The sequence below is a fragment of the Cryptomeria japonica genome, chromosome 3 (assembly GCF_030272615.1).
Source record: "Cryptomeria japonica chromosome 3, Sugi_1.0, whole genome shotgun sequence".
NCBI lineage: Eukaryota > Viridiplantae > Streptophyta > Pinopsida > Cupressales > Cupressaceae > Cryptomeria > Cryptomeria japonica.
Genome location: NC_081407.1, coordinates 606,754,332 through 606,764,099, shown reverse-complemented (window position 1 = coordinate 606,764,099; position 9,768 = coordinate 606,754,332). Strand labels below are relative to the sequence as shown.

The following is a 9,768-nucleotide window of genomic DNA, read 5'->3' as shown; positions in this document are numbered from 1 at the left end:
GGCATGTAGAATCAACACAAGTAATTGTAACATTCCGAATTTATTTGCATTCATTTGTATTTAGATTTTTATATTTTAAAAACAATTCATTTACATTACAAAAAAATATCACTAACAAATACAATTTTTACATTATGAGATTCTGTATCCAATTTTTCTTAGGACTACCTATTCTAACTCAAATTTCCTTTGTACATGATCTCCGAGCTCTAGTTTAATTGAACTCCTTTAGCGAATACCCCAATTTCTATAGAGAGATTTATGAACATAATACCAAGATAAAATTGTGTATTGCAACTTATCCACGAATGAATATGTTAGAACAAAACAGAAAACCAAATTACTATTTCTATCATCTATGGTACAACATTAATCACTATTACAACTCCATCTTTGCGGTAAGTGAATGAGAAAAGCCCGACTTACAAAGAAATTGTTCACAGAACAAAGCTCCCTACATAAAATACAAATCTAGATAACCACTCCAAAAGACATGTCACAACAGTAATTAATTCCTGCTGGTGCTGTGCTAAAGAACTTCTGACAGAGTTAGACAAACTGATTAACTATTTTGCCAAAATGAAGATAGACTGATGGGCATCTATGCTATGTACAGCAGCAGTAGCGTATGTGAGAAACCCTAATTTTAGTGCTGCAAAGGACGTATTTCCTACATCTCCCAGGAAATTATCTTGGGCCTCTGCCAAGTTTCATGGTTGCGATACCAAGCTCCGAGAACATCAATATCATCCTTGACACACCCCAAATCCACTCGAAACCTGCACGCAATGTTCTCACACCTGTAACTCCACCCTGATTTGTTCTTGTGACACCTGCTACAAGTAAAAATCCCTCCTGTCCCCATAATAAGCTTGACAGGATGTTCCTTATGGACGGCATACTCGAGACAGGCGGGGAGCGCAACGCAGAGAGGATGAAGCCTCAAAGGCCTCAGTAAATTACCTGTAGGCGCTTCATACACAAATCCTCCTAGTTCCTTTCCACAGGCATAGCACTCATGATTCAAACGGGTCTTTTGCCTGAATTTGAACTCATATGTGGGATAAAAGGGATGAACAAAAACGTCTGGATAAACCCCACATACTTCGTGCAGTGTGAAGTTTTGGCAGGAGCTGCAGCGGTAGCCAATATTGGCGCCATTTTCTTTGCATCCATCGCAGTTGTAAGGGTAAAGACCTTCACACAAAGTAAGCTCATGGTTATGGCGAGGATTACTGTTACTGATAATCTTGGGACAGGATGCCATGGCAGTGACCTAAAGATTATTTCTTTATAGTCAATACATATTTATATCATTCAAGTACTCTATCTTGTATCAGTTTGGCTTGGCCTCAGCCTCTGGTTAAACGATTCATTCGTTGCGCTAACTGCGGTTAGACTGCTGCGCAGAAATTTCTTGTCGTGCATTGCTGTGAGTTAGACTGACGGATTGTTAATGGAGCTCGTTTTTAATTGTCAGAGTCCAGCAATCCCTCGTTTCATCCCACCCACCATCAAAAATAAACTTTTTAAATAGAGTTTTCTTCTTGGAAAACGAAACATTTAGTGCGTCTTTTAGTTTATTTGAATTGGTCGTACCGATTGGAATCTATTTAGGATACGATTCCGTGCAAAACCCTAGAAGTCAGAAGTGAGACTCGTCGGAAAAGAAATCTGATTGCTCCAAAAACCAAATAAAAAACGGGTGTGACATGGGGAAATTCCTATCATATATAGCCTTTTGGCTAATTATCCTGCCTATATCCTATCATATATAGCCTTTTGACTAATTATCCTACCTACGTGCTATGAATAATTTTTTTTAATGATCACTTAGAGAGGGTTTTATTTGGTTGTCACCGTTGAATATATGGCAATACAATTTTATCAGTTAATTGGTAGTAAAGAATAACCATTCCACCATAATTCAAACATTAATTGTCAGATTTTAAAGAATTTTTTGGCCCTAATTTTAGCTAAGAAGAAACTAAGAGAAACTTATCATACAATTAGAGAAAGTTCATTAACCATGAACTACTCTATTCTTTGTATGAGATTCAAAAAATATTTTGCAACAATTCTTATTCTTGAACTTCGTGATTTAACTTAAGGCGAACCATCTAGTTTATCCAATTCATTATTTTGAGAGGCATATTACAATTGCCAAGGAACCAAGATTTATGCTTTCAAATTAGAGAATAAACATTGCCTCTTGGGAGAAGGGTCATGTCTAGCAAATACTCTGCCATGATCTTTTTGATCCTCCACTTTGGAGGAAAAGACCTCATTTGCTTTGGATGTCAAAGCATTCTTCTTACCATCATTGGTAGAGGTTGTCACACGGGTCATATTCATTCGAGCTAAGCAATGACAAAACGTAGTTTAAGAGGACTCTGACATCACTTGTGATTTTGCTCCTTTTCACCAAGAAGTTGTCTTCTTTGGAGACCATTTGTGTGAACAATGCATTGCATAATGGCTGTAGGAGTAGCACATCCTACATTGAAAGGCAATCCACTCATAGTTAAGGGCTTTTAAAAGACTACACTTGGTATTCAACTAGTAAGTGAACCTCTTTGAGAGTCTATTTGCAAGGTCCAACTCAACTTAGACTCTTGCAAAGGTTGTGTGAGAGTGCTCACTGAAAACAAGGTTTATTGCCAAGAATTTTCCCATCGAATTGCTTATAGTCTTTAAACTTATTGGTTCCCAATATTGTAATAGAAGACTTGAGAGGCAAATTGACACAAAGGAATACGAAGATAGGCAAAAAAACATTAAACCAAGATTTTATGAATATTGTTGCCCTCTCCAAGCATCATGATCTAGAGCCAAGGATAATGCCACAATCCTTATTTGAGCCATAAGCAACAATTTAAAAATATCTATGCACAGGGATATTAAAAACTAAATCTTTAGAAAGTAGAGGTTTCCATAACTTTGACATCCAATAAAAGAGATTGTTAAATTGGGCCAAAGGGGTCGATTACAAGTCAAGCTTAGCTTAGAATAATGACCCTCTTCATCTTTCACATTCATGCCTAACATGACCAATATGATAATTATTATCCTCATTATAGTGAATTGTGAATACCCTTGTCCCATCCATTACCCATCCCAACTATATCCCTCTCAATATTAGTGGGTTGCTTTTTATTGCAAATAGATTGTAGGCCATCCACATCCTTGTCCACATGTAGCCCTAAGCCACCAACAAGAATTACCTTTAAGTCCAAAGCACCCTTCAAACTTATCGTCTTTATGCAAAATAAGGGTTTTGTGAGCCACCATGTAGCGACCCACTCCTTTTGGTGACATACTGGTGATAAGACCTCCATGGCAATATTGTATCTTACACATTTCGCACAATAATTAAAAAATCACTGGACCCCTTAGGGTTTCCTGGAGTAATATAGAGTGACATTTTTTCTAGCTTATATGTAATGAAATAATCGAAGACAATACGCTATATTTATTCTTTTACACGTCTTAACCCATCTAAGCCTTGATATTATTTGAATGTTTTTTATAATTAATTTTTTAAGGTAAGTTACATTCTCTAGTTCTTCTACATAATTGTGTTAATATACAATTATAATAATGAATTGTGACTGCTTTTGTAGTTTGAAATAGATGATACTTTATGATGAATTTATATTCCTACCTTATAACATAGAAGAAAGCATTTTTGAAAACTTGTGAATTGAAAACTTAGTAGTCACTTGATCCTCGAAATCTTCATGTAGCATGCTCCTATGGATTATCTTCGCTAGTTTGGTTATCGCTTGTCCAACACATTGTAATTGATGTACTTTATAGGATCGAGGCAATTGTTATGATATTGCTTTCCAAAGTCAATGCTCATGTTTGGATACTTATTGTAGATAGGTATCCCAAACACAGACCTCTCTATCACATCTGGTGTGATGTCAAGCACCACTCCTTCTGATGGTCTGAAGACCTTTCTTTGATCTTGGTCGTAATTCTTGGCACAAGTTAGCACCAAGTTTGGGGATTGAAGGCTATTGGGAAGGCAATTGTTTGTATAAGCTTGCTATGGCTAGTGTTGTGGGGGCTGGCTTAAACAATTCACACTAAGCTTTGACTTAGTGTGTGTTGTTCTATGTGGGTCTACCTCTAAGTTCCATTTCCGTTTCATTGGACCGTTTTTGTTCCCTCACCGTTATTCCCATCTCTTGTTAGTCTCGCCCAAAGTTGAAACATTCAAAATGATAAACTTATAAAGCACTGAGAGGGAGGAGGGGGGAGCAGTGATAGCAAAAACAATAACACTTTACTTATAGACCGGTAAAAACATTTAACCAGTTTACTAATGACTTTGCATGTAATCCAAAGTGTTATAAAAGCATTCACCATAATCAAAACATTCACCATAACACAAATATTTATACGTGGAAAACCCAACTGGGAAAAACCATGGTGAGATGGAACTCACAAGTTAACTATCTGCAGGATAGGTAACTGACCGGTTAAGGTCTACAAAATGCTCTGTTGGGAGTAGATCCCGTTAAAGATCCCGAGCCTTGTTAGGAGCTATACTTGGTTAAAGATAACCTCAGTGGAGGATTTAGATCCAAGTTAATGAATCACCTTGTTAGAGGATTTCTACAATGAAGCTTGTTAGAGCTTACCCGATTAGGGGATTTAACTGCTGTAGTGATTAGAAAAAAACAAGTGGTATGATCTAAGACTAGCACATTCTGCTTGTTTAGATCCTTTTCTGCTCACACATTACTGCAAATCCTTCAACAAATCGCATCTACTTCAACTCATAACATCACTTGTGTATCTTCTTTTTCAAACAACTCATCACAATGTTTTTTTATAGACATAAGATTTCATGTCGACTCCTGAACCTTGGCACAATTTCCTAGGTTCAGTGAATCTAGACAATCTTCCTTAACACGACACAAATTACCGCCATAGTGTCGGTTGGTGGTAACACATCACAATCGGCCGTAACTCATCACACAAACTGGGAAACCGGTTGGAACACCGATATCGGTTGAGTGTTGACCACATCAAACTCACAGACCGATTGTCTCCATGCGCCTCCTTGTCTCTCTTTGCTGCATCTCGGAATTGGTAACAATGGAACTGATAAAAACCGATTGTCTTAACTGCATATAACAATTGTCTACATATACCAGTTTAGACATCTTCATACCGGTTAGACTTACTATATACAAATGATACCGGTTAACAATACACAAGACTTAATAGTAGTATCGGTTTAACCTTAACTAAGATGACTATGACAATAAAAAAATGTGTGCCATGAATGACAACAAATGAAGTCATCATATACAAAAATCATCATCATGCCAACATTCTCCCCCTTTGGCATTGATGACAACACTTAGGAAAATCTTGACAACTAAGTGTGCTTACAAAAAAAATGTACACTCCCCCTTAATAATACATACAAAATTTTGACTCTTAAACTAATTCTACTCCCCCTTTGACAACAATGCCAAACAAAAGAAGTAAAATACATACATTACATCAAAATTTGTCATCAAAAACTACATATATATATAGATATAAGAGTTTTGAAGTCTTTACAATGCAATTCTCAAGAAAATACCACTGAAATGAAACTTCAACTGTTTAAGGTCATTGTCCCATGTTTCTAACAGTGTCTTAGTGATTTCAACATGTGTCAAAATATGTGCAGCAAATTCTTCCATAGCATCAACAGTGCTCATCTCCAGGGTAGCCAAAATTGCTTTAGAATCCTTCTATGCCCTCTGTAAGATTTCAACTTTTGGAATTAACTGATTTTTCAGCTCCTTCAAGGATCTTATCCGCTTCACCTGTTCAAAATCATAAACTTCTAATAGGTGCTGTAAGGCATCAACAAATTTACCAAAATTCAAAGCATAATCCTGTACCGGTAGGTATGCATCACTTATCCTCTCAAGTTACTTTTTTGCATCTTCTCTCTTTTTCTTTAAGTCAGAATAGAATAATGATACTTTGGATATAGTGGCCAAAAGCTTACCTCCAATCTCTATACCGGTTCTTAACATATCTCTGTTCACTGTTAAAGCAATCTTACCTTTATCAATTTCTGAAATCAATTGCTCTCCCCTTTTCTTTCTATAATATTTTTCTGCTAAGGCATGAGCTGCCTCTTCAAGTGATTTTAGTTGTTCACTGACATCAACAACTAACGGTCCAAGCTTTAGCAATAGGGGTGGATATATTTTTTGTATCACTTCGGTAGGAGACTTGACAAAATGTCAACAACAATTTGAATGGTCTCTACTTCTCGTTTCTTCTCTTTCAACCTCTTCTTTTGTGCACAAGATTGTATAACAGCAGCAATCTCCATTAACTCACAGACACTCAAATTGTCCATATCTATAGGACCTTTAATGCTGATTGAGTCATCATCATCATTAGCTATTGTTTTCTCTTCAGACTTCTTCTCTGGTTTCTCTTTCTCTGTCTTTATCTGTTCCTTCTATGTAGGTGGAATGATCGGTGGCAGTTGACTCTCAACATTGTGTTCTTTTTCTGGTGGTGGTTGTATGTTCACACTTTGTTTAGTAGCTGGTGCTTCCTCTGCTTTCTGTTCCTTAACCATATCTGGTTCCTATTCTTTATCTATAACCGATTCAATTTAGGTACTGGTTGTATCAACAGTATCCTGAACATCTTCAGTTTCATCCACAAAGAATATGACAGGTGGTGAAATAGTGTCACCTTTATCCTTGATAGCGTAGACTACATCTGGTGTAATAATTTCTTTAGTGTCCAGCTCCGGTGGAGCTCCAGTATCAGTCTCATCAGGCTTATTATGATAGTTCTTCAATTGACCATTCATTCCCTGAATAGCTTTAGCTACCCGATAAGTATCATCTTCAACTTCCTGAATTTTTCCTGCCAATAGTTTCATTCTCCTTGATCTTGTATGAAATTTTCCTTTATGCTTAAAAAGCATTTCTAACAATTCTTCATGAGACAATTCAGGAAAATATTGAACTAAAATTCTATCAATAATCTCTTGTTCCTGATCAATAATCAACTTCCATTTATTTTTCAAGAATTAAATTTAAAGAATCAGAGATTTCCTTATGAATCTCATGTGGTAACCGGTTATATTGACATAGGTAATTGATTACCTCTTGTACCACTTCTTGTTTCTGAACGTCATCAAAAGAATCAAAATATTCTTTTATATTACTAAATTGCTTTCTCTTTAATGTTTTTCAGAGTCCTCTCAAAATGACTCATTGACTTGAAAGATGAAATATCAATAGGCATATTTGGTTTAGGGATTTCCCCTATTGATTTAGGTTGCCTTCAACTTCTTCTTTTCTTCCTTAGATTCAGTATCCTTGGATTCTTCTTGTAGGATGAGATGTTTGCCTCTCTTTCTAGTGGCAGTCTTCTTTGTGTACACTTTAGGTAGCAGTTCCTTCTTGGTTTGAACACTTCTTGTTACTCTAGTACCGGCTGACACAAAAGCCTGTTGATCATCTTTCTTCTTCTTCCCTTTCACACTATTGGGTTGTGTCGGTGCAATCCTTTCTTGATAAGTACCCAGTCTTTTCTTCTTTGTATCCTTAGGTGATGCCAAAAGGTTGTTGGCATCACCGATCAACAAGTCATAACTGACTTCATAGCCCATTTGCTCCATTTCTTCTTCTCTTGGTTCAATAACCTCCATAAGGCAGAAATCAGTGGTCACAGTGGAACATATGTCTTTTTCAAAGTGTTTCACCACTTCATCTAATAAACTTAGTCTCATGCTCATCTTCTTCTGGAATTCATTGAAATACTTGTTCATAGCAATTGGAAATGTGTTATTTACAACCCTTATACTATTCTTAATCTAGGCTGAAATAGGTGTATCATTAGACCATTGAATATCTCCAATACCTGAAATAAAATTTTGGAAATAGAAAAACAGACCGCTCAAAAGTTGTCCAAACTTAAACTTCTGATTGTTGTCCTTCTTGACCGATTCCAGATTCAATATCAACTGACTTTGCATAGCCTCACACAGATCATAATCTGCATTTTCCTTAATCATCCGGTAGGTGACGTGTACAACAGTCGATGACACATTGTTCATTCGACTAGAATGGAATATTTTGTAACCGATAATCATTGTAGCATACCTGACTGCTTCATCTTGAATGTTGCTAACAGACATGGCACAACCGTCACAAGTGGTCTTTGTTAGTTCAATGACAATATTCTGTGAGATTTTCCTCAATTTAGGAACTTTGCCGGTTTGGCAGAAACCGGTCACAACATGAATAGCCTCCTTTGTAATAGTGTGTGACCTATCTAAGTACATGTTCCCTCCATGGACACAACTTAGAATGATCTTGACATGTTCTTCCTCAAAATCCTCCAGAAAATAAACTGCATTATGAAAACCTTTCTCATAAACCCTAATGTACTTGGGTTTGATCTTCCCGTTCTTGTCGCACAAAGATTTCAATTGGGAATAGATTGCCAAAGATCCTAAATCTTCTATTTTACAATCTATGTAACTGGATAAATCACCCTTAATCAAAACTCCCTGGGGTACCTTTGATAATGTGTTGTACAACTCTATCTTGTTTGACTCCATTAACTCAGTAGCTTCGACAGTGATAAAAAGACTCTTTGATGGTGCAAAAGATGAAGATGCCATTTCAAATCATTTTGATTCAAGAGAGAAGATTGACCAAATACCTTGTTCCCTTCGCGTTGCTACGGTTTTCGGTTTCTCTCTCGCTTGCACACCCGGTTCACCTTTCTTAGCTTCAAATCCAATGCAACTTCTCACTCGGTAGCACAAATCCGTTCACAATCTATTAAGAATGCTTTGATTTGCTCTGCAAGTGCTCACAAAATGCTCTTCGGATGCAAGTAGGATAAAAATGACTTAGCGAAATTGCTTTTTATTAACTTTACCGATTGCATTTATTATACTACCAATGGGGTGAAAAACCCTAATTATCACTTGATAAAACTCGCCTTACCCGGTGGATATACTAACCAATTGATAATCCTTTAGAAAACCGATAGATAACAATATAAAAAATTCTCATATCCCAATTCCAAATGCAGAATTTACTTACTATACATTCTTCAAGGGGACCGGAAATAGATTTACCGATATGCTCCCCCTAAACTTATTGAAAAGCTCAGTTTGCTGATGAAGGATTTTCCACACTAGGTGACGTATTCGATTCTTTCGATGGCTTGTCCTCACTTTTCTTCTTCCAAATTCTATTCATCTCCGCTCTATTTTCTTCAACATCAACCTTTTGCTTTCCTTTTTGATCTTCATTGTGACTTACCGATTGGTTCTTCTTTGTTCTGCAAAACTTGGCAATGTGTCCCGGTTTGTGACAATGATAGCAGACCATTCCAGATGCTCTCCAAGGTTTTGCATTGCCCCTTCTAGTTCTTCTTCTGTAGTTCATAGCCACATGACCAAAGTTGTTGCAAATTGAGCAAGTCACATTGACTCTCTTTTCCATCTCATAAGGACTAGATCGGTTAACATAGGGTCTTTGCCAATTTGTGTTCCTCCGGTTAGTGATATTCCTTCAACAGTCACCAATAGGTCTTGGATTCATGTGAGGTGCAAGATTGTTTGCTCCATATCTACATTCAACTGATCTATGCCCATATATGTTGCATGTATAACAAAAACCTTCAAATCTTCTAGGCATATACCTAGTATTAGGTCTATAACCAGTATTACCATTAGATGTGCTTCTACAAACATTAACA

General features: G+C 36.8%; 1 protein-coding gene across 1 annotated transcript; it reads right to left on the bottom strand.

The window, feature by feature from the left end:
• Positions 1–670: 670 nt before the first annotated feature.
• Positions 671–1,267, bottom strand: LOC131064103 (protein VACUOLELESS GAMETOPHYTES). The gene has a single exon (XM_057998131.2). It carries the CDS (start codon positions 1,265–1,267, stop codon positions 671–673), a length of 597 nt encoding a protein of 198 aa, XP_057854114.2.
• Positions 1,268–9,768: the final 8,501 nt, after the last annotated feature.